At 43.5% G+C, this 25,894-nt stretch overlaps 1 protein-coding gene across 1 annotated transcript in view; it reads left to right on the top strand.

Moving 5' to 3' along the window:
* The window catches only part of CAPN9 (calpain 9), a 28,641-nt gene extending 7,130 nt beyond the window's left edge, over positions 1 to 21,511 (top strand). Inside the window, 18 exon segments of the mRNA XM_075706629.1 lie at positions 305 to 440; positions 1,039 to 1,196; positions 2,491 to 2,524; positions 2,787 to 2,847; positions 3,097 to 3,182; positions 3,989 to 4,066; positions 9,643 to 9,803; positions 10,493 to 10,650; positions 11,171 to 11,379; positions 12,019 to 12,055; positions 13,569 to 13,649; positions 14,155 to 14,209; positions 14,787 to 14,851; positions 17,226 to 17,294; positions 18,698 to 18,776; positions 19,450 to 19,563; positions 20,599 to 20,657; positions 21,485 to 21,511. Of these exon segments, the coding sequence (XP_075562744.1) occupies positions 305 to 440; positions 1,039 to 1,196; positions 2,491 to 2,524; positions 2,787 to 2,847; positions 3,097 to 3,182; positions 3,989 to 4,066; positions 9,643 to 9,803; positions 10,493 to 10,650; positions 11,171 to 11,379; positions 12,019 to 12,055; positions 13,569 to 13,649; positions 14,155 to 14,209; positions 14,787 to 14,851; positions 17,226 to 17,294; positions 18,698 to 18,776; positions 19,450 to 19,563; positions 20,599 to 20,657; positions 21,485 to 21,511 (1,667 nt within the window).
* Positions 21,512 to 25,894: the final 4,383 nt, after the last annotated feature.

Below are 25,894 nucleotides of genomic sequence, written 5' to 3'. Positions count from 1 at the left end.
AATACGTGTTTGTCTTAAATGTGTCTTGAATCATGTGGTGACCACTTGTGTAGCTACATGAGTGATGTTATCCAGACAAGGAGCTACAGTGCAACTATACACTTTTAGTCTTAGTCTTTTCTTAAGATCGGTTACCCTTCCTTCAAAGCAGCCTACCATGGTATAGTGGGAAGAGATGATTTACATATGACTTCTAATCAAGCCTATGATTGTCACTAACTTAAAATTAGAAGTGCTGGGATGCGAGTCCTACACTCAGGAAATTACATGCTGTCAGCAAACTCATGCCCCATCCTTTTTAAATAGTTTTGGCAACATAATGAGTGGCTGCATGTCATGATTGATGACCAATTACCCACCTTAAAAGGCCAGTTGGTTTTCCTGCACTCAGCTCAACACAAAGAATTTTGGAGTGCCTTACTAGAGAAAGCCTATCCCAAGTAAGTCACACTGTGCATACATAATTTGCTTTTTGTACATACATTATTTACAATTTGTACACACATTCACAACTCAAGTGAACAGCTTCTATCCAGTATTTTTTTGTTGTTGTTGGTGGGGTTTTTTGCATTTGCTGCTGCCCTGATCTAAAGACGTTAGCTGATCCAGCTTCCAGCACATCATTAGATACAACCCTAGCTGATAGCAATAGAGTTGGATCAAAGCCTGAATCCTGCCATTTGTGTCTCTGCTGAGAACTCAGTTGATGGTTCTGGCTAACTCTGTATTTTTAAATCATTTGGCAGGTAGCAAGCCACTGACACGCAGTGATATTCAGTCCTTGCCAACCTCACAACTGGCACTAAAGAAAGAAAAGCCCCAGGCTTTAAGGATATGGAGAAATGAATGAATTAAAAATGCAATTAACAAGGAAAGCAGAATGATCCCAATACTCCTCCCATATATCCTGGGTACATTCTGGGGTACTTCTTTTGCTTCAGTGCTGTTGCTGCAATTTTATACCCATGTGAGAAAGCTCTCAAACATGAGTATCTTCAAAGTTTTGAAAACGTGTCACGGCCAGCATGTGTTTTCCAGGCTGAATGGTAACTATGAGGCTCTGAAAGGAGGCAGTGCAATAGAAGCCATGGAGGATTTCACGGGGGGTGTAGGAGAAACATATGATGTTAAAAAAGCTCCTGACAATTTCTATGAAATCCTAGGGAAAGCTCTGAAAAGATGCTCTATGGTGGGCTGCTCTAGTCACATAAGTAAGAAATGGGGTCTGAATTTCTCAGTGTAGTTTTGTGGTTTCTGTGTTTAAAAACCCTACTTTTTAAAGACTGGTTAAATTAATGACAAGTAGATGGATATGCACTTAACTCTGCAAATAATAGCTATGAACTGTAGTATTAATGTAGTCTTTAGTACAGTTGTTTAAAAGAAAAGAAAAAGATTCATCACTTTTCAGCAGGTGATGGCCACTGTATTTAAGGCAATAATGACATGAGTATAAGCACTCAGTGAGAGTGAACTTTATGTCCTGACTTATTTGGTCACTTAATGTTAAAATTGGCCATAGCTTTTTGAGGACTTACTGGTTCCAGAGACCATAAAATAGGGTTTTTTTCAGCCCTGAATTCTGTAAAAACACCTGTGGGGACTTGGGGGACTCAAGACAATTTTCAGGATCAGTGTGTTTGTTTGTAAACAGGGGCTGGGGCTTAGGGTATGTCAGGTTTATCCCTCCAGAGACTAAAACCTCCAGCTTTCCCAGAGAAAAGGTTGGTGGTGGGTAGCACCTGCATAGGTTACTTACACTGCTCTGCGAGTGTGTCTGACCCAGGGTAAAAGAGCCATCCATGTGTCCTCGGCTTTCTGGTGAAAAATGCCTGAGCAGCTCAACAGCAAGAGTGAAAGTCCCGCTGCTGTCCCTTGCTGACTGTGCCCGGTGGGAAAGGCAGTTCTGAAACAAAAGTGTGCCAGGTTTCTCCACCAGAATGAGCAGCTGGAGAAAAAGGTTTCAGAGCAAATGAAAGATCCCACCAATCACAAAATGTTTCGTTTCCCTTTCAGGCACTTGTAACAAAGGCAAAGGAGGTGCCCAGGCTGGGGGAGAAGGGGAGAGGCTTTCATTTGCCCTCTGCCCAAGAGCCTCATCATTAAATATCTGGCTGGGCTGAGGGAGACCTGTTGTCTCAGACCCATTGCCTGCCTGACTGAAAGCCGGACCTTTCCACGAGCTCTCTCTTTTACTCAAGACTGTGCCCTCAGCTTTGGGATTCAGTGTTTTCTGATTTGAGTTTCCCTTTCTCTCCTGATGAAGCTTTGCTGATTGTAAAGACTAATTAAATATTTATTGAACTAGAGAGAGATCGTGATACTCAGCTGGCTGATGGGACGCTTCACTACCATCCCCGCTCCATCAACGTATTTTTACAAGAAACGAGACCATATCAACACCTGATCTCAGTCTGAGAGCACCTTTTCCCATACAGTGACACAATCTACATTTGAATGGGAGTTAAGATTGAGATCCTGGAAACCTAGGTGATGTTGATACAAAATCACAGAGGCAGAGAAGGTATTTCAGCCTGGAACCACCTTATTTTCCCTCTGAGTGAACAAAGCTAAAAAAAAAATCCTTTCCTTCCCTGAAAGGGCACCATTGACCATCACTGTCTGCATCAAGCAGACAGACAAGTTCCCTGTTCATAGTACTGGTTCGCTACTGAACTCCCCACCTGATGCTTGGAAGGGATCAGGTGGCACCACTTGCGATCTCACTCTGAAGAGAGATTCACATTTTTTTCCCATATTTCAGGAGAGCAGTGGTGCCATGTCAGAATCCAGATTCACTTTGGCCTTATAGGGGGCCATGCTTACTCAGTGACCGGCATTGATGAGGTATGTTCAGCAGCACGGGGCAAGGAGAGACCTGGGGAAAAGATAAGGGAGTGTCCCCCAACCTCAGGTGACAGGAGTAGTTATCCTGGGGGAGTTATCCAAATTCCCATCTTTCCTTCCCACATCTCCTGTAGCAGTCTGCACCTTTTGATCAGCTGTTACACCAGCTTGCCCAGCCTCTGCACACTGGAGAAGTCCTGCTCCCTAGCTACTGACACTTGGTATTTTCTCTATTTCCTTCTTCTCCAGGTGAGATATCAGGGCCAGCAAGTGCAGCTCATAAGGATAAGGAACCCCTGGGGTTGGGTTGAGTGGAATGGTCCTTGGAGTGACAAGTGCGTGTGCTATCCCATACATGCTGGCCTCACAAAGGCCAAATGCCAGCTGCTGCTCCACAGCTAGCTTTCTGCAGCCCCAGCTATTCCACAGAAAATTAATTCAAGGATTTGCACATGCATAACAGTGTTACTGCCATACTAACATGTCACCCGCAGTATTTTCAAAGATGCTCAATTATAGGGACATTGTCAAGGTTGTTTAGCCCCCAAAATCTAGCATTAGCAAAAATCATGCATTAATATAAATAGGTTAAGTTAATTTTAAGACACTGTCCCGACTGGAAGAATTATATATACATTTGGAGTGATTTTGTTGTTTATTTTTTGCAAGCCTGTTGCTGTAGTACTTGTAACACAACATCCATACTTTGTCCTACTGCAGATAAGATGGAAACTGGTATTGCCTTACCCCTTCTAAATAGCTTATGAGTCTCTAGCTGCATTTACTGTTCTGGGTTTCTAAACATGTCAGGAATAGGCAGGAACCTTACCTTCATTATAGCCAACCCCAACACCAGACAGCTGTCCCAACTCTGAGTGCAGGCAATAACTCATGCAGGACCATCCTGGAGCAGCTTTGGGATCTTTGGTCTGGTCCTACTTCCAGCTACATTAGTTGGGTCTCTGTGACCGTGAGTGACAGCAGGATTCGGGAAACCTCTTAGATACATCCATGTATGTGAGCCGCTCAAATAAAACACATCTGGAAGAACAGGCTGCTGCTGTGTCCAGCCAGTCATTCAGAGCCAGGGAGAATTAATTGCCACATACCTGTAGTAAAGCTTGGTTTTGTTTTCTTGCAGATCTCTGGAGTGGCATTCAGTCAGCCCATCGGAGCAGAAACACCTATCTCAGGTAGCACTGGATGATGGAGAGTTCTGGTAAGCCACAGGTTTTTAAAGTGTGTGGTTCTAGTCAGAAATCAAGGTGCAAGTGGCCAAAATGAGCAATAAGGAAGAAGTCTCTGTGTGAGAAAATGCTCAGTTTCTGCCTAGGAGAGGGCAGGAAGAATGCTGACTTGGTTTTCTGTGTGTTTCATGTGTGCCCGTGTCTATTTTAATAGCAAAAAGCGTTTTAAAAGTCAGCTTAGTTAATGGCATTAGCATATTTCAAATACTGTGTGTCTCCCATAAATCCCTTTAAATCCTTCCCATGAACAAAGGCAGGATCTATAGAAGGGAGCATTGTATTGCACTGTATTACCTATGAAATGCCTTCAGGGCTGATGCTAGGCATACACTGGAAGGGAAGGGAGTCCTGAGAAGCAATACGACTTCTTACAGAAAGTAAAAGAACAGCAAAATATGTGTGAAATGATGGAAAATTTTAAGAAAAGATGAAACAAAATGGAAAAAAAAAAAGTGGTGGAAATTGCTTTAGAAGTGTGAAGTGTTCTTCATGCCAAATTCACAACCTCAGACAGAGCAGATGGCTGACTCGCACATGGTCTCCCCCTACTCAACCATGCTGTGCACTACTGACAATGTGTCTGGTCACATTTTCTAGAGCCAGCTGCTCATCTCTTTTACACAGAGGTAAATCTAGAGAGGTATGCAGTGGGGCTATTCCAGATTTTTCCTGCAAGTTAAACCAAAGTTCAACTTTAGACCTGAAAAGTAATTTGAGATAGACAATGCAGCACACTGAGTCACATAAAATGATGTATCCCAAACTTTGATAGCTCTGGAAGGAAGTAGGTCCAGTGGGTGATCCACTATTTAAGTATTTTGACATAGGATATTTTGAGTTACTTTGCTATTGACATTACAAATGCAGTAGGGCACTTCCAGTTTTTCCAAAAAGCTTTTGTGGGGTTTTTTTTGTCTGTTTTTGACCCAGCTACAGCTGAAACTTATGGGGTGAATGAAAAGGAGGCAAAGACTTTACCTGGAACCCAAGTAACTCCAGCAAGTCTCTTAATACAGGGCATGACTTAAAGCCTGGCTGTGTAATGGAGGTACAAGCATGCAAGCAGGCATCAAATGAGCAATGAAATTAATGAAAAAGTCATCTGTCCAACAGAGTTAAGCTGTTAGTTAAGTAAATCCTTGGAAGTCCAATAAAAACTAGTGAGGTTGAGCACACCCAGACAAATGTTGGCCTTCCTCATTGTCCTGGTTTTGGCTGGGATAGAGTTAATTTTCTTCCTAGTAGCAGGCACAGTGCTGTGTTTTGGATTTAGTAGGAGAAGAATGCTGATAACACACTGATGTTTTAATTATTGCTAAGTACTGCTCATGCTAGTCAAGGACTTTTCAGCTTCCCATGCTCTGCCAAGAAGTGCACAAGAAACTGGGAGGGGGCACAGCCAGAATAGTTGATGCAAACTGACCAAAGGGCTATTCCATACCATATGACGTCATGCTCAGTACATAAACTGGGGGGGGTTGGCCGGGGAGCAGCGATCGCTGCTCGGGAACTGTCTGGGTATTGGTTGGCGGGTGGTGAGCAATTGCATTGTGCATCACTTGCTTTGTATATTATTATTATTATTATTATCATTACTATTTTACTTTATTTCAATTATTAAACTGTTCTTATCTCAACCCAGGAGTGTTTCTCACTCTTACTCCTCCAATTCTCTCCCCCACCCCATCAGGGTAGGGGGAGTGACCCAGCGGCTGCATGGTGCTGAGTTGCTGGCTGGGGCTAAGCCATGACACTCATCTAGCATCTCAGCCATTCAGAGCAGAAACAGAAGCCATTGGGACTGAAATTTCTGCTGAAGGGGTTAAGTGGACAAAAGTCATATGCAGAAGATAAGAAATGCTTCCAAAACCAGTCAGGTAAGTTTGATACCAGCTAAACCCTTCACCCAGACCATCAGACTTATTTTTCCTAATGCCTTTTGACTTCTGTGTATTTCTCTAGGGAGCGTTTGCCTCTTTGCCCCCTCTAAGCCACTCCGTGATGGTTTCCCCATCAAGCTTCACATACAGACATTGCCTGAGCAATAATGTGATGTATCCCTAAAGGCATTAGTCAGATGAGGAAAGAGATGAACACAGCTGCTTCTCTCCAGCTTTCCGTTTGCTCCTACTGCGGTTCTTGATGATGAAGTTTAGCTGAGGAGATGGCGAATGAGCTATATTCCTGCTTCCACAGCTGAGGACCTTCAGCCAGTCTATTCACCACTCCTGGTGGTGACTTGGCTTGCCTCCCTGGAAAGCTGGGGTAATCTTTTTGAGGTGCTTTGAAACTTGCTGCTAGAAATCATAAGCAGCAAAGTAATTAGGTCCTCAAGAGTTCAAAACATGTTCTCCATGACATGCATTATCTTTGGGCTTAGCAAATAACGTAAGGTGCAAGAGGGCTCTTCTTGTTGACTGCAATCAGTTTCTACTGAAGTAGACTTAATAGTAAGTTTTACAGTCAGCAAGCTCTTTGTACATCATTTCTTAATGTGTCTGGAAGCTGAAGGGGAGCCCAGGAAACCTACTGTGCACTCATGAACAACTTCTGTGACTGTGCTGCAGGTTTTGGACCCAGCTTATTCCATGTTTTCACTGAAAACAAAGCAGTGGCCCTTTCTCCTACACAGGCTCATTTCTGTTAAACGAAAGAGAAGAAGAGGAAGAAGAAATATACCTGTTTATTCTCATGTATTCTGTTAGATTTCATCCCAGGTGGAATAGGAAGGCTAGGAGGAAGGGTAGTGCAGCGAGGGAAACTGGATCAAAAACTATGGAACATTTAAAGCAAGATAAGTGTCATATCATCAGAGTGTCTTCAGTCAATGCAAAAAGGCAGCACGGCTGTAGAGGACTACATGGGATAAGGCAGCCAAGGTGGGAAATGTGGTCTGATAGCACCTTTTGTCCCTTTTGTTCTTTGGATTTGTGAGGACTGAAGAAAATCTTCATGGTAACATGCTGAGGGCCTGCTAACCTCATTAACTACCCCAAAGATATTTTGGCTATGTATTAGCTGTTCAGATCTGTCTTGTCCAGATGCCTCTACTAGATGTGAAGAAGGCATCCTGCTGTTGGCTGGAAAATCAGCTTCTCACTCACCCTAGCCCCTTCCCTCCTAAAATCAGAGGGTCAGAGTCTTCTCCTCCCTTTACTGGTACGAATCCAGGACAGCTCTAGGGAAGACAGAACAGGTGTTTTACCTCCTAGGAGCCAAATATGATCTATAAAGTGCTACTTCTTCATCTGCTTTGTAGCACATTTCCAAAGAACCCCAAATTACAGTGTGGCCAGGAAAGTGAGCCATAGAGACAGATTTTGCTATGCTGCCTCTTCCTTAGTGTACTGAGCATCAAAGTGACAATTAGCAGTGCCTAGGGCTAGTGATACATGGGAATAGCAGACAAGAAAGAGGACAGAGCTCAGGAAAGCAAACCCTGCTGTTTCTTCCCACACTAAAAACAAGTTGTAAAATGGCCCATATCAAGCGTAAAGTAATGTCACCACAGACATCTATTTCTTATGCAGCAGAAAAATGGAGCTAGCTGTGTTTGGTGAGCTACACTGAGGGCTAGCTGGGTCCTATCTGCCACTGCTGCAGATAAACATGTGGTCTTGGAGAGCTTTTGCTCTCCTGCTACTCCATTTTGTTGTTAGGCATCAGCCACGGGAGGAATAGGATAGTTATAGAAGTTCATGTTAGGGAGGAGATAAATTACTGTACATTATTTCTGTGGTCTATGGAGAGAGAGTGGCTCTTATAGATAGCGATTCAGAGCAGCAGACACATTTGGATGCTAAATTGCCCTCAGGAAGACCTAATACCTCTCCCCTTTTACAGAGAGAAGTTCAGCCTACCAAGGCTGCCCTCAGTCTTAGAGTATATGGGCCTCCTGTCCTTGCAGTGCCCACCATGCAAGCTGCTGTCTCTTAGACAGCTTCCCTGCTCTGTTCCTGTTGCCCAGGGCTGCACACCATACCCAGTGGTGCCGGCTCTGGCTGTCCCTTCTCCTGGCTGTTTGCTCAGTCCTGAACACCAAGCTCCTCAGCCAGCAGGACTCTTGGTATCTTTTTGCCCTTTTACTTGCTAGATAAAATTGCATGGTTTATCTGCTTCTCAGCATGCTGAGCAGGCTAGTTTCAACCAGCCCAGACTAGCAGCTCAAAAACATCTATATTGTGGCATTTGCTTCCTCCTTCCCGCGGCCACGTATATGTGTCCACCTTGGGTATAAAATATATGTAGTGCAATCTACATGACACAGTAGCAGGCAGCAATGTCTATACCACCTTCAAGGGCAGGTTGGAGGCACTGCTCAAGTCCAAACACACTTTTTGTCTCTCATGTTTGGTGCATATTTCTGCTAGGACAAGATCCCAGACACACATAAAGGAGGGGAGGGTGAGCAACCTGAGCCTAGGCACCTTAGCAGAGGCCCAAATGTGACTTTAACTGCAGTGCGGACAGGCTAATCATACCATGGCTTGGCTAGTCCATCACCATGTGTCCCTTTTAGTGCTGTCATGTGGCTGGCATTGAACACACAGCTGATTTGCAGGTAGGCTTAGCTCCTGCACAGATGCCTACCATTGTTTGGTTGGCTCTTTGGCAATATAGGTGCAGCCATTAAGGCCAGGATGGCGTTGGTGAAATAACTCCACCTTATGTTCTGTGCCAGTGTCACTTCTTTTCAACTTATACTCAGCTGTAACTGAATAAAATCAAGGGAGTAATAGCGTGAAAAGAAAGGTGTAAGAAATGTCAGGATCAGACCCAGACAATAAGGTTGCTTGTGTTTTACACCACAGTGAGTGAGAGCTAGCCTGTCCCCTGGTGCACATCAGCATATCTCCACGGTCACTGAAACTATTCAGATCCGCATGGGCTGGCCCTGGGACTCTGGGGAGTAAGTAGTTCTGCTGGGCATCCTTCACTGAAGTGAATGACTGCCTGTTCTTTCCCATGTTGTCCTGGTTTCGGCTGGGATAGAGTTAATTTTCTTCCTAGTAGCAGGCACAGTGCTGTGTTTTGGATTTAGTAGGAGAAGAATGTTGATAACACGCTGATGTTTTAATTATTGCTAAGTACTGCTTATGCTAGTCAAGGACTTTTCAGCTTCCCATGCTCTGCCACGTGCACAAGAAGCTGGGAGGGGGCACAGCCAGAATAGTTGATGCAAACTGACGAAAAGGCTATTCCATACCATATGACGTCATGCTCAGTACATAAACTGGGGGGGGTTGGCCGGGGAGCAGCGATCGCTGCTCGGGAACTGTCTGGGTATCGGTCGTCGGGTGGTGAGCAATTGCATTGTGCATCACTTGCTTTGTATATTATTATTACTATTATTATTATATTGTTATTATTATTATTTTACCTTATTTCAATTATTAAACTGTTCTTATCTCAACCCAGGAGTGGTTTTTTTCACTCTTACTCCTCCGATTCTCTCCCCCACCCCATCAGGGTAGGGGGAGTGAGCGAGCGGCTGCGTGGTGCTTAGTTGCTGGCTGGGGCTAAACCACGACACATGTCTTTCACTCAGGATGAAATTTGAAGACTTCAAAGTGCATTTTGATAAAGTCCAGATCTGCAACCTGGCTCCAGATGCCCTGGAAGATTGCACTGCCTGCAAGTGGGAGGTGACCATCCACCAGGGGAGCTGGATCCGGGGATCCACTGCAGGAGGATGTAAAAAATTTTGAGGTGAATAGATACTGCTTTGCAAATGAGAATCAGGCACTGAAATCTTTACCCACCCTCAGCCACCTCTCCTGTTACCCCATAGCCAGAATTGTGGGTGCAGGCCAGGCCAGCTGAGGCTCAGCTAGCAGGAATCAGCCGAAGGGACAAATGTTTATATGGTCCCACTTGAGACTTTGTGGTAAAAAAGCTGCTTTCTTTGCTCTCAAGTTCGTTGGATCTCATTTGACTCTCATTTACATTTGCATGAGTAGGACTAGCTCCAAATAAGTCACTGAAACTGCAGCAGTAAGTGTAAAATGAGACAAAAATCCAGCTCAGCCAGCATGTTTATGTGGCTCTGAAGTAGCATCATAGATCTGAACTGTGTTACTCCAGACTGGCACCAGCACTATGGGATCACTGTAGCTATGTACTTTCAACAAAATCCCATCTGACAACTTTATTTAAACCATGGTAACTTAATAAAATATCAGACCTAAAATCTTCTCTACATTCAGTTCCATGAAGGACTTTGGGATTTGGCTTATTTTCTGCAGAGCTTAGTGGAAAGAAGCATAACAGCTAATGGAAAAACTAAATTTGAGCAAAACCTCAGCTTAATTGTCCTTTTTGTCTTCTTTTTTTTTTTCAGTAGTAGTAGTAGTATTATCCTGAGGCAAGAAACTCTCTGTTGTTCTTTATATTGGCAGAGACTTTCTGGACAAATCCACAAATCAAGCTGCATTTGATAGAGAAAGATGATGGACAAGATGACTGCACATTCATAGTAGCTCTGATGCAAAAGGATCGCCGTAAATTCAAGAACCTTGGCGCTGAAATGCTAACCATTGGCTACTCTTTTTATGAGGTACTCTATTGCTTTTACAGCGCAGTAGCCGCAATATCAGTATTAGCATCTTTCTCTGGGTTTGTGCCCCTGCCAGTCATCATGTATTTTTAGGGCCCTTGCTCTTAAAATAATGTCAGTTACATCAAGCCCCATGGAGAATTTTGATGCGGTCGGGATGGAGTCCTCTTAGAGGAGGATTTAGGAGTCCCTGTGGGGCCATGGGTTCCCAGGATAGACTCCTCAGCTCCATGATTCTGTCATCCCCTGCCTGATTCCCGGAGAGGGAACGTTGCTTCTTACAAGCCTCTTTGGGTGCATCACACACAGGGGTGCCTGTCCCTGAGTGAGGTTGGGGTTGGCAAATCTTGCCATAAGGTGAGAGCTAGGTTGAGCACCTGGGTGAAGGGATGAGAGTCAGTGTCACAGCTGGGGGAGAGGCTTGTGCCAGGCAGAGTCTGGCTCTGTGATTGGGAAAGGGGCAAGTATGGCCCCCAACATACCCCGGCCAGTGCAGCGCTGCTTTTGTTTCCCCTCCTAGAGCCCCAGCAGAGATGGACACTTGGGCAAAGACTTCTTCAAGCACCACTACTCCAAGGCCAAGAGCAAAGCCTACATTAAATCAGGGGAAGTATCTAACCAATTCAAGCTGCTGCCGGCCGATTACATTTTTGTTCCAGACACCTCTGAGCCTCACCAGGAGTCAGATTTCTGCCTGAGAATTTTCTCTGAGAAGGCGGCCATCAATGAGTAAGTCAGCAGCGAGCCCCAGGCCCTCTGGTGCTCGCCTGCATGTGGGGCTGGTGGCTGCTGGGGAGAGTCTGGCTGTCAGGCACCCAGCCCTACAGCAGATCCCTGGCATTGAAAGCTCCTAATGTTTTTTTGCATTGGTCCATTTTTGCTAAACCTGACTTTTTTGGGAGAGGTATTTAGGAGGTGGGGAAATAGGGTTTGCCATGGTGAATCTGATGGAAGCTTGACAAGAAAGAGTTGCTAGCTGCCTGATACTGTTCAGGAATCTGTGAATGCAGCAGCATTTGTCTCCTGTTTGTGTCCTCCCAAAGTTTGTCCAAATGACAATTTTATATTAAAAAAGGGTATTGAGGAAAAAGTGTGTGCACAATGATTAAAGAATGAGATTAATTCTTTAGCAGACAGCATGCACAGCTGTGCCCTCCCTGAGTCCTGCTTAAAGTCTGTTTTAAGGGCTTATAGCAAAATTTAAACTGTGCAAAAATCTGATTGTCTGATGAATTTTGTCTAAACTTAGAGCTGTTCAGTAAAAAATGCAGTTTTATTATGCACCTCTGGAAAATGTAATAAGCAAGCTTCCACCCCAAGCAGATGTTGAATATCTTCAGATACTTAATAAGGTTTTGTTTTCTCCAGGGTTCTAGATGAAAACGTTGCCATTGATCTCCCTGAGGTAAGTCTAACAGAGTTAAAATAGCAAAAGAATAGCTCAGCAGAAGCCGGCACACACTGCTTTCACTGTCTTTGGCTAAAACACATTAATTTCACAGGAATGTTACACAATTGCCAGCTTTGTGTATGTGACTGAAACAGTCAGTCCTGCTGAATATGGTAAAGAGCTGCAACAATCAAAATCATAATTGTTATGCTTCTGCATCCGCTTCAAGGCAGTCTGCGTCAGCCAGCACCAGAGGCGGGTAACAGCCACCACGGGTGTGCTAAAAGTACACCCGTTAGCACCGGGGAGGCACATGGCTGTCCACATCTATTAAAATTGTATTTATTATGAAAAAATAAGTGGCAAGGGAATGTCCACAGACCTACCTTCATTTTGCATACAAATATCTTTATTTTACTTATAAATTTCTGCAGGGCTTGGGAGGGAATGCTTGATACACACATGTGCCTACTGAAATTATTAAATTCTTTTTGTTTCTGAATGGCCTGGTCTGCCTGCTGAGCAGTAATTGCAGCTAAGTCTGAGTCAGCTCCTGTTTAAGTGTATCCCTGCAAATAAGCTGTTATTGTGGCATGCCTTCCCATGGAAACAAGCTAAGCCAAAAATCTCATGTGTCCCTCTTTAGCAAAGCTCTCCTCCAGGGACCAGCCAACAAGTGCGTCTCCATTTCTGGGATCTCAGGGCCATGTTCAGTAGCAAAGTAAACCTGTTCATCCTATCATTAAAGGGCTGCAGCCAAACTTGAGCAGAAGGAAGTGAGGAACAAATGTATGGTCAAAAAAGTGTAAGTGGCCAAGCAGTGACACCAGGGCCTCTGTTAACAGTACACTAAATAGCACCCTTGTATCTTCTTTGGGTAGAGAAAACAAATCCCAATTCTTTGCTTCCTGTGCTGTGCTGTTGCCTTCTTTTTCCCCATTTTTTTGGCCCAATAACTCCCCTCTGTTCACATGGTCACAGCAGCTATAGCAGTGGCTCTACACTATTTCACCTATTTGCTCATCAGCGTAGACTGGACTCTACACGCCTGTGACTGCACTGAAGCACTCAGCTGGCACCCAGCTGAAAGTGCTTCCAGGCTCAGAATGGCACTGGGTAACGTGCCAAAGAACAGCCACCTCTGGCTGGTGCTCTCAAGAAGGGCGAGAGGTCTCTGGATGATGCCACTGGAAAGAGTTCAGTAGAGCTGTGGTTGTTCAAGGACTGGGGCAGCAGAGTGGTGCAGGGGTGGGATGAGAGGAGAGGTGTTTTCCAGGATGGGTGCTCTTGGTTTTGAGATAGCCAAGGCAATGGCACACTACGCAATCACCCAGGCGAAGGAAATGAAGGGGTGAGACTTCCCTCGGGCAGCTAGATAGTTGGGAGGCCTCAAATCTAGTAGTGTCCAGGAGCATGTGTACCCTTATTTTAAGATGTACTATGGTCCCCTGATACACAGGGGGACTATGTGCAGGAGAAATGTCATGTTTTAGAATTCTTATAATGACTTATGTGGTTCATGTTGCAGCCTCTATACCCAACCCCAAGCCCACAAGAAACTGAAGAAGAAAAGCAGTTGCAGGCACTGTTTGAGCAGATTTCAGGAAAGGTGAGTGCAAAAGCCTTGTGGGTCCTAGCAAGATGTAGACAGCAGGGAGACACTTCTGCTCCCACCCAGGGCCAGGTGAAACAAAGATGACTTATACTGGGAGTGTGCTTAGGTGTAGTGTGTTATTTGGGCACCAGATGTCACCACACCTTACGTCTAGATGGAGAAGGGTGCAGTCCCTGGTGAACAAGCAGGAGGACCAAAGCTAGAACTCAAGCTCTGAGAGAGCCTACCTGGTTCAGTGTCCAGCTGCAGTTTATTTTTCTTTGAATTAATGGCTTCTGCTTGAGATCTTCTTCAGACAGCCTTATGCACAGCAGCACTCCTGTATTTTGCCAGCCCTTTAGTTTTTAGCCTTTTCTGGCTTTTGTATGGTTCTCTTTTCCTGAGTTGCAATAAAGTACAGATGGGTGATGTTTATGTTTTCTGAGGTTTTTGGTATGTCTGATTACAGAAACATTCGAATAACAGATGCTGCACTTTTTTTTCTTTTTTTTTACTTTAGGACATGTAGATAGCTGCAGAACTCAAATATGTTCTGAATGCTGTATTAGAAAAAAGTGAGCACTGATAACCTCTAAGTTAAGGGCTGTAAAGAACTATATGAAAGCTGCCATTAAATTCACTTACAGATAGAAAAATGAAGGCTGTTATGACTCCTGCCTGGTGTCCTCCAGCCAGCCGGGGCAAAGCCAGGAAAACATCTGGTCCATGATCTAACCAAGAGCTTGCCCTGCCTCCAACATGATCCATGTCACCTCAGTGAGGCCAGCTCTCCATTGCACTACTGCTCTGCTGTGAAGAGACAGGCACTGGCTGGGACTTGTAAGACCTGGACATAGTTCGTGACCCTGCTACAGACCTTTTGTACAACACGAAACCTGTTGCTCTCTGAACCTGATCTCCTGATTTACGAAACAAGGACAGTATTTTCTGTCACACCTTCAGTAAATGCCTCTTCTGTCTGGACTGTGACTTCTCTATAGTGAGGGCTGTCTTCATCTTCCACTTCACAGGTCCTTCCACAATGAGGACTAAGATCCAGCTATCTCTGCTTATGAAATCCTATTTCCTACTTTCAGTTTATAAAAGGCAGATTTGCCCAATGACTTCTTTCTTATTATTTTCCTTCTTCAGCAAAGAACATCAAATTCAAGAACTTAAGTCTCACGTCATGCCAAAATATAATTTCTCTTATGGATGTATCTTTTGGAATAAGTGCTTGTGAGGCTAAATGAATACTGAATATAATTGTCCATAGCATTACCTGTCATGGATATCAGAGATGGATGTGGTAATGTCATGGCAGAGCACTACCCAAAGAAGAACAGTACATGAAAGCTGTATCCTGATTTTTATTTTAGAAATTTAGGGTTAGGAGCTTCAAGACTGACCATTTTCTACTGCAGATTTAGAGGCAGATACTTTAATGCTGAGCACTTCTAAAAGTAAATTTCAAATTACTTCTGTATAGAACAGTGCATTTTGCAAGCTGTGGTTTATTTGAAAAAGGCCTAGAAGAGATAATTCACAAAAAGTTTGTGGTTAAATTCACCAGAGTTGTGCGTGCAAGTTATGGGTCAGAAATTAAGGATCAGCCAAGTGTTGAAAATTACTGATATCAAAACTGTGGGGTTTTTGACAACCAGACTGAAAGCTGGAAAATCTGGTCTTTCAGCTAGATCCTGGAACTCCAGGAAGATGACATGTGGGCGAGAGTTGCCTGCCCAAATTTAGGCATTTGTGGTATAGGTGTCTACATCTAGGCTAGCTTTCTAGACTTCCTTTGTAGATAGAGAAAAGGATGGTGTAATTATGTTTTTTTCTGGATGCACCTAACTGTGAGGGATGCTAAATGACTGCTTACACATTAGATGAGATGAATGACAGCCTTGGTACTTCCCTGCCAGATTCGTCCTTTGCAATGTTCTGGTGCCTGCTGAGTTTGCTTAACATGGCTTCTCCTTAAGTAGAGCTGATTTCTGCAGTATGCTTTCCTGATAGACAATTTTGTTACACGTGAGACAAAACAGATACAGTCCTAACAAGGCAAGTATCTAACATTTGGTTTAAGTCTTGCTTGTTCAGCTGAGAAGTTCTTATCTTTTGCTTTTGTTGCTCCAGTCCATGACAGAGGTACCATCCTCTCAAACATTTCTAACAGAAAACCAAAACAGACAAAACTTTCTCCTGTTACAGCTATGTCCACAATGTTAAAATTCAATGCAGAGCAGTCACCATGCCTATGTAATGAGAAACAGGGGACCAGTCCTAAATTTTCTCCCTAAAAAACCAAGCTTCAGTAGGGAGCTGGTCCATGGTCACATCTCATCCTTACATGGTATTGGGACAGAGCCAGGGTCTGCACTTGACCCTGGAGCATGGCAGCAGTCCTAGGTTTACTATTTAGGATATAACTAAATAGTTTCCATCATTTGCAATGCTTCCAAGCAAATCCCTGCATAGTTTTCAATAAATGGGGAGACATCTCTTCCTCTGCTTTGGAAGCACAAGGAACGCAGACACAACTATCCCACTCTGGATATGGCATTTGGAGCACAATGGAAGAGCAAAATGACATGAATGCAAACCTGAGTCAACGCTGGCAGTGTCCCCTTTGCGTCATATGCCACCAAATTCCCTGGCTACAGTCACCATGCGGTGGCACAGAGCGGGAGCAAAGTTCTACATGACCCCAGGAAGAAGAACCTGGCTGGGTAAAAAGACGGACTTCTTGCAGGAGTGGTAACGTCCTTGGGATCTGTGGGTACCCTCAATAATGTCACCAGTGTCGGTGCTTAAATAACAGCAGGCATTAGCTAGACCCCACCAGGCACATTTTGACCTTTGTGAATGCTCGCTGAGCTAGTGTCATCTGAGCAAGGGCTTTGTCCTGACACGTAAGACGGAAAGGGGAAGGGGAATGGGCCCATTCTTTACTTAGCATTTCAGAGCAAGTGTCCCATCCTGCAAGTGAGCTGTGCTTGGGCAATGTCAATAACTCAGTAAAATAAGTATTAAGACCCTCACACTTCAGGCAGAGGGAAGGCCAGGCACTCTCACTGCCTCTCAGAACTGCTATGCAGACATTTTTTTCAGACCTTAAGGACCAGATTTTGCCACCGTCACTTCACAACTCCCATTAATTTTTGGTTAAGCCATTGCAACAGAGCCTGGTCTCTAGATAAAAATACCAAAAAGCACATTGGTTGACTAACTCCTTTGAGTACAGTAGCAATTTTTTTTAATCAAGTAATTTAATTCTCTGAATCATTTATATCCCATTTACATCCAAAGCTGTTATTGCCTTAGAACAATCTGTCTTTCTTTCTCCTGTGGAGCCTGCATTGCTCAGCTGTGTTTTTATGTCACATAATGTCCCCCAAGTATCAGAGCCACAGCCATGACTGTAACTGCTTGAGCTGCACCTCATGAGAAACCCCAATACCGGTTTCAGCAGTGCCATAGGCTTTCCAGGCAACTTAACATTTTCTGCTTAAAGGAATAGCATGGATAAATTCAGACTGAATTTGGACCTTCATGTAACAAATCCTTTTCCTTAATTCAGATTAGCAGACCAGTGGCAACGGAAAACTGGAATTTAGTGAGTTCAAAGTTTTCTGGGAAAAAATGAAGAAATGGCTAGTAGGTGACATTATTCATTGTATTTGTTTCTCCATTTCATTAGCTATTTCCTGCATAGTTTATTATGTATGCACAGACAAAAATGGAGACAGGAGTGTTTACAAGCCACGAATTTTAACTCAAAACAAATGTTTTAAAAGTATGGGGGCTTGTTTTGGATAGTTAAAGACATTCTTAGCTTTCCATGATGCTAAACCATAATGGTTTCCTGGAAATAACAGAGATTTTTGTAAGCAAATCAACTATGTTTGGGATAAAGAATGCAACAGGCACTAATAAGCAAGCCAATCAAAATTAAACTTGAGGCGTTTCCATTACTGCTGTTGTACAGAAGAAGAAAGTGATGATTCATGACTAGTAGGAAACAATCATTTCCTAAGTCACTGCATTTCCATTATTGATCTCTGGAGTCAACTGTACTGAAGTCTAGGAAAGTGTTGATTCTAATTTTAAACATATTTCCCTGCCACTGTATATGGCAGTAAGAATAAGCAGGCTTGCAGAATCAGGCCACAGACAGAATATTCAAATAAAGACATCATAATCGTTTCCTCATGGTCATTAATAGTTTCTTCTGAATTCATGCTTCACCCAAGCATTCAAAATATGCAGTTCTCTGCTTCTTGTCTAGCCCATCAGAAATGGCAAATGCTTTTTCTGGCTACTAATGCCACATCTCTTTTAACAAAGGACGCATTGTTTTTTAACAAGGGGGCTTGAGAAATCCCTGTATCCTGTAGGAAGATTTGCACATATACTTGCTGGAAAATTTTAAGCTGAATGTGACGACAGCTCTAAATAAGTTGTATTCCAAGGGAGAGTCATGTTTGCCATCTCATTAAAAGGATGGAATTTAACTCCAGCTTAATAATTATTTAATATTTAGGTCAAAATTCAAACCATCTGTACCACTTCTCTTGGTTGTACCATGAATGTGGCTGTTTAGATCTTTTATACCTAAAAGCAAATGAGTAAGTGACAATCTTAACTTCATGTTAAACAATTTGTCTCTAGCGTTCAGAATTATAGAGAAAAACATAGAACGAGGTTAAGAGAATGTGTCAGTTAAGAGTTAAAAGACAAAGAACAATATGTCCTTCCCAGATAATATAACTTTTTTAAAAATCACTCAATTTTTTATGAAGAGCAACTCTATTTTTGAATGCTTGGGTTTGGCAGTCCTTGTTTAAGTTTCACAACAACCTATTCATATGACAAAGAGAACTGGGACCCAGATTTGCTCCTCAGTTACAAAATCAGACTGGATCTGGACCAAAATCTTGTCAGTTTTCTTAAACGCTTATGCTACACAGTTAGACATAATCACCTTGCCTTTCTATGCCATATCTGTGCCCCCTTTCATATGCAAATACTGAACTTTCCATGTGCTACTTTCATAACAGAATATCTTTCTTCAATTTGACTTTGATAAATCTGGCTCCATGTCCTCCTATGAGCTTTGCACTGCTCTTAAAGCTGCAGGTAAGACTGGACTGCATTTTATCTGGGAAACCTGTCGGGCAGATCAGCTGTGGGTGAAGAGGGTTGCAACCAATTATGCAGGCTGGGTGCCCCTGAACAGAGAGGACATCTAAACCCCAGAGAGGACCTGGGTACCTAGAGAGGACACTGAGTTGGACTAATTTTGCGCCAGGTATCCCCAACCCTGCCAGGCAGTCAGTTGGAGCAATCTTTACATTTTTATTGAGCTCTGTTAAACTCAACAGGGCTGCACATGTGGAGGGTTAAACCCTGAAACAATGCACTTTAGAGTCCATCTCCACTCAAGGGTTGGAGGAACAGTAAGCTGTTTGTCATGAAGAGCAGTCAGTGCATTTGTATTTCATCACAAATTACTTTTATTAAGCACCTAGTTTTGCAGAAATCCCTACAAATTTCAAGGAGACAGAATGGTCCCTCATACATTAAAAAGTGCATGGGCTAGAAACTGCAGTGACTGGAAAATTTCTTGTTCAGAGTTTGTTATTCATTGCAAGCTTAAAGAACTTTGTGGTCAGATCGCTTTCTGGATGGATGTGTGCCACAGAGTATCCTCCCATTAACTGGTTTTCAAGATTAGTTAGTGGAGATCTGCAGATTCCTCTCTGGACTACAAGTTTGCTCACTTTTCCTTTGTCCATGTGTCTTTGGGAAGGATACCAATTCAACAACTGCCTGCTGCAACTGCTTGTCCTCCGAAACTCTGACAAACAGCTCCAGATTGAATTTGATGATTTTCTGAACTGCTTAATTTGCTTAGAGAATGCAAGTTCCTAAGTATCTTCTTCCTTTTGAATTTCTTCCCCTTTGAAAAAGAATTGTTCCACTTAGGGCTGTCGTTGAGTGTATTGCACAATATCTGAGATCAAGTGTGTACATGGCTAACAAAAAGGAGTTGCGTTTAGCATTTGCTTTTGGGATGGCTTTTCTCCTGTAAAGTGAAAAATGTTCCGCTGCTAATGGAAAATTTCCCCATGTGAATAGAGCCTGCTTCATAAACTCTGCAGCAGCACAGAAGGCATGTGAAGAATGCTGGCAAAGTCCATGTTATAGCCTTCCTTGTGGCTCACCCACAAGCTTAATTTGGGATCACAAAAGTTCAAGGTTCAAATAATGCTTGTGCTTCATGCAAAGAGATATTTGGCATGCGCTCAGGCAGGTATCTCCTGTACCTTTTCCATAACTTGTCCACTTTTGGCTGAAGCTATGGTTCCCTGTACATAGAGGCACTCTAGGTCTCAGTTCATTTGTGTGCAGGGTCACTCTCGTTCCAGAGCAGCAGTAGTAGAAATAGGTAAAATGGCTGGATAAATGCTGAAGTGATCATTAGTGTGGCTCCAAATTCAAACCAAATGCAACTCACTCTATGAGAAGCAAAATGAACTTTCTTACTGATTTTTTTTGTTTTGTTCTTCTCTTTACTTTCTGGTTCAATCTGTGGCAATAGAAGTATTAAACTACTGAGATAGAAAAGTTAAATAAGATAAATAAAGAAATGCAAATTGCTTGGTTTTATTTCAGAGTATCATCCAAATCTGACTCTTTAACACATCCAGGACACCCTCTTCCAGCCAAGTCCTGAAGTGAGACTTGCACAAAGGCCTTAAGTCAGCAAGACATTTCCTCTTGCAAGGACTTCATTTTGTCAGAGCAGCTACCACCACCAAGCAATCCTTAGCAATCCGCGTTTGCACCAGGCCCTCCCTCTCCTTGGCACCGCCACCCATTGTTGTGGGATGGGGAGCTCATGTATGAATATGAATGAGGTGTATTTATAGCACCAGTGTCCTGTTTTTCATTTCAGGAGTATTCCAAGCACCGAGTGTGAAAAACAAGGAGTTCATTAACCTGAATATAGGCGAGGTATGAGTACAGCTTCATAAACAATGACAAAATGATGGGGCTTCTCTAGAGCTTTGTCCTCTTATACGAACTGGAGTATTTCTGCATGACATTTCAGGTGATGTCTATGTCCGTGAGAGTGCAAGTGGCATCTGCCACAGGTTTCAGCATGGCTGGGATGTTACAGTGCACGCACTGATTACATCTCCTCCGTGCTATTTCTTTCGTTCCTTGCCCTGTGGCATATTGACAGCTTCGCATCCCCATTTCTAGATTCTCTGCTTTTTCCTTCCTCGTGTGCCAGCTCTTGATAGGGGAAAGGGGAAGCAACAGATGGGGATGGGGGTCTTTCACTCTCCCTGAATCCCCCAGGAATTCAGATCAGTCTCAGCCTCTCCTGTGCACATCCATCATCTGCTTCTCATACTGCTCAGCACAGGCTACTTATTTTTTTGTGTTCTCTTTGTCTCCCTGTTGCATGTGAGTTGTCTCTCATTTTACACTAACACAAAGCTTCCTGGGCCAAGGCACAGTGAATTCCCTGGCACAACAAATATGGGAGCCTGTGTAGACTTCTGGGATGCAAACAAAATCATTGCCGTTATCAGCATCTAGTGCTTGGAGAGCTCTGCCTCCTTCCCTCCAAACACAGAAGTAAATGCTGGCTAAGGTTTCTCCTTAGTGACAGGACATAAAAGCCTAGTGAGCAAAGGTCCTCTTCCCTGCGTGGGGTAAATTCAGAGCAAGGCACTGCTTTTGAACATATCTCTTTCATTTGGGGAAAGGGATGGGGAGGGAGAAGGGCCTGAAATAATTTATTGTAAAGTTGATCTTTCTTCCAATATTAGTTTATCAACATGGCAATGAACATCTGAAGAAGTCTGACTTGGATGCTGGGAGTTTCTTGCGACATTGCTGCCAAGAATTCTGCCCCAACAGCTGAGGTCCCCTTCGCATGCAAACTTTACCAGGAGATTTCATGTGGAGGAACATGCATGCTGCCTACCCTTTCTGGTCTCCAGCCCTGCTGATGAGTTCAACAATCAGATCACAATTTGTTTTTATTTTTGCTAAAGCCTGATACTACATTTGTTACTGTGAGAGTGATTTGGATGGGGCACACATGCCTCTCAAGCAGTCTGAAACTGATGTCCCTCAGTGACCACAGGTTTTTATGAAGTAGGATTGTGTTTAGTTTCAGTACAGCACATGCTACAGTGATTTAAAGTCATTATTGCTGCTTGGCTACAGATTAGTGTAAGGTGCTTTTGAAAATATAAAGTTGCATAAAACTTCATTCAGTGTGAAATTTATTTCCAGGCATGCTGTGTGGCTACATAACAAGTCCCCTGTCGTAGCCACATGAATTGCAGTCTGGTGGACTAGAAACAAAGGAAAACTAAGGAATGTATGGATGAAAATTCATCCTTGAATATTTATGACAGAGGTCTCCGGTCCAGGCTTCCTTAGAAGGACGCTTAAGCTAAGGTTTGACATTCATCACAGATTTAATTTAGGGAAAAACTGTTGCATCTCACCTTCCCTTAGTCCTTCCTCTGCTACCAACAAAGTTCCTCTGCTACACACTTTGCTCTGTGGCCAGAGAGTGTCCCACAAGCCAATCTCTGCAGAGTTGCAGACAGCTTGCCCTCATCTGCAGAGAAACACGTGGCCCCCAAGACGGTGAGCTCTTGTGTGGGGCCATTTTCCTCCAGGCAATCCAAGATTGTGTCCCACACCAACCATGCTCCAGAAGAGCAACTATAATAATTTTAGATGAATTAAATGTACCCATTGGTACAGCCCTGCTCTCTGCAACTATTGCTATTTTGCATCTGTGACTTACATAGTATTATTCATGTGACGTGGGTAGCCAGTGCTGACTTAAAAAATAACAGTAATAGCAGCCAGGGACTTAAGAGGTCTTCATGGGATTTGTTTCCATGATTATCTTCATAACTTATGACTATTTTATAATGCATCAACTGTCTGGATTTGTTTTCTAAAACCTTTTTTGCAGTGAAACAGATGGCCTTAGAATGGCCTTGCATTCCCTACTGTCCAGGATGACTGAGACAGCCAGGATTTTGTTTTCTCTAGATTTAGACCTAATGAGCATTTCTGGAAGGCAAATCAAGCTGCAGTAAGGGTGAAGTTCAAGCAATGAAAAGATATAGGGATCATGATGTTTAAAATACCCACTTTCTTTTTCTCTAACAGTTATAATCTTGTAACTATGCAGAAAATGCTCTGGAGCTAACTGGAAGTGGAGCAAAAGCTAATGGTTGCAGTATTTGATTAACTGAGGTGCTCAGCCCCATGAGGTGTATTGATTTGCAGATGTCCTGATTGTATGCCCTTTTGACAGCACTGGAGGCAGCTAAATTTATGAAAGTTTGGATTAAAAATCTAACCCATCCTATAAACATTCGGCCGCATACTTGAAACAAAAAATCACAGATCCTTAATTGGTTCGTTGTGCAAGCTTAGATGTGGATCCAAATTTGTTGTAATACAGCATCTTTCACAAGCTATACAGAAGAAAAGAGATGTCTCAATTCCTGACATAACCAGTGTAGCTTTCTGTTCCTCTACACAGAGGTGGGAATGTCTTGGCGGATCAGGATCTGTATAAGAAACTGATAAATGTTGAGGTGGGAGCAATGGGGCACAGGTAAAAAACTCCTCTGTATTTAAAAGAAAATTTATGCATTTAAGAAAAAAACATCCTGAGGTGTTTTCTGCCCACTCAGAGCAGTTGCCTGCTGACCGTTTCACAAGGAATGTGGGAGCTAACATCTGAGTCCCTTATGAATCAAGCCTCTTTCCTGGCCAGCCAGCTCACTGCAGAGCCAACTCCCTGTCCTACCTTGGAGTTTACACAACAACCATAGCCACAGCAGAGGTGCATGTAAGCACAAGAAAACCTGTACATATGACCGGGCTGGCCCACGGCCACCCAGAGTCTGTTGTAGCACAGTCCCTATCTCACCACTTCGGCTATAAGGATATTATGGGTGCCTGTGCTGAAAGCCTTGCTAAAATCGAGGTGAAGAACAGCAACTGCTCCCACTTGTCCTATGTGCTGGACCATTTTCTTTCTGCATTGAAGTAAGGCCCGCCTTAAAAAGGGGAAAGTAACCTTAGAAGTAAGTGCTTGTGAAGATGGAGGATTATGTAATCCCTGGTAAGGGGTTTTTTTTGGTCTGCTATTATACTGCTTGTGTGAGTGACTGAGTGGGCAAGTGAGAGACATTTGACTTCACAGCCCCATGCGAATATTATAGTCCTTCTCAGCACTGCACCTGCCTAGTGTTTGAGGAGGAGCGCAACTCAGTGCCCAGAAACAGACTTGCTGGTCTCCTTTTCTTTTAACTAAGGATCTTGAATTTAATGCTAGACCTTGCTGCCTTCTCTGACATGAGATATAGGTACGTTTGGCTCTGTAGCATTACTGGAGCTGTGGCAAATCACTTACGATGCTCTGAAAGCTGTGTGAGTGGTGCATTCCCTAATTTGGTACACACAGACCTTGTTAGCAAGAACTGACTCATGCTGGGAGCCCTGCCTGTCTGCTAATAGCAACATTAATGGGGAACATGAGAGACATTTTTCATAATTATACTACTGGAAAAAACTAAAAATCACTTAGCTACAGGGTTGCAATCTGAGCATGCTCTCCCACTCCCTCACAGAACCAAAAAATCTCTCTCCAAAACCTGCTGCTAAAGCCTCAGGCCAGATGTTAGTGGGAGCTGGCTGCTGCCCTGGTGCTCGTTGTCTCTCCTCTGCTCCCCTCTGCCCTCTCGGTGGCCTCAGCTCCCCAAGATGTTGGGCAGTGCTCAGAGACACGGCACGTTTCTGAGTTTAAAGGAACCACATCAAGTCAAGGCATAAGCCTTTTGAGAGGGGATTCATTTGGAATTTGTCCCAAGCTCAGCCACCTCCACCACCCTAGCCACCCTGATGGTAGATTTGGCAATGGTGTTTTCCTGTCTTGAAGAAGGTTTCCTGCCCAACCTGTTGCTGAGGCCAGAAGGGATATAGTTAGTGAAAACTACCATGAAAAGCTGCCATAAAAATGTAAAGAACCTGAAAAATAGTGAAATTTCATTCTGCCATTTCTCCGTGCAGAGACAGAGATTGTCAATAAACATTCTGGGCACAAGTGTGGGCAGAAGTATCCCATGCTTCTTCAAAAAGCTCCCAGGGAGCGGCTCAGCAATGCTGAGTCTTTGGCAGCAATACTTGCCTCAGAAAATAGTATTTTTTCACGGGCCAATTTTAATCCTCACTAGGTTTTTTTGGGGGCCCGCAAACTCATGTGTCAGCACAGGGGGGTGCAAGAGGCATTGTAGGGGTGGAGAGCAGGGGGAAGAAAAAAGTGAAGTCTAGCCATTCCGCTGCTGGCAAAGCCTCCATATTGTGGCGTCAGGCAGGAGAGATACTAGAAATGATGTGATGGTTCACCCCATTTATAACAGTTGTGGTTGCTTCCAGTCATGAAAATTAAATATTTGTGAATAGATACAAAGTTATCTAAATAATTTTAATTTCATCTGCATCATCTCCCCACTTCTCCCCCACCTCTCCCCTGAAATATTTGAGTCTTTGTGCTTTTAGCCTCGTGGCAGCATATGTTTTGGAAGTACATCAGAGTGCTGAGGGCAGTTTGTAATGTTCCCAGTAAGGCTGGAACTTCAACATTTTTAAAATTAATTACAAATACTTGCTGATTGAGGTAAACACACAAGCAGTCAGCAATTGCCAACAACTATCTTTTGCACGTCAGCCACTTCTAAGGGCAAGTGTGTTACAAACTGCTTGCCTAAAAACTCTAATTAATTTTCATCCCTTGCCCTTTGCATGGCCCTTCAAGGGAAGTTAGCTCTGCTGAGAAGGGTTTGGCCTCCTGGGTAGCCTGGATACCTCTTTGGGTGTTATCCACAGTGGCAGAGTCGTCAAACAGGGCAAGGACAGCAGCAGGCACTAGTCATATGCCTGTTCTTCTGGCCCAAAGAAATTATAGCCATAACTCTTCACCACCATTTTTTCTTTGTTTTTATTTAAAATGCCCTGAACTAAAGTAAGACAGTGTATTCATCCCCATGTCCCCCAATTACACAGTCAGGAATGGTGAATATTTTCATTTTCAGCTACTTCATGAGAATACTCCCAGTGTACTTTTTTTCCTGGTCTTTCAGAGAGGAAAAAGCGTTTATCCACTCAGATCCAACAAGGCATCATGATCAAGAGTG

The sequence above is a fragment of the Pelecanus crispus genome, chromosome 3 (assembly GCF_030463565.1).
Source record: "Pelecanus crispus isolate bPelCri1 chromosome 3, bPelCri1.pri, whole genome shotgun sequence".
NCBI classification, from domain to species: Eukaryota; Metazoa; Chordata; class Aves; order Pelecaniformes; family Pelecanidae; genus Pelecanus; species Pelecanus crispus.
The sequence above is the reverse complement of the archived record's forward strand: the minus strand, read 5'-3'. Positions and strand labels throughout refer to the sequence as shown.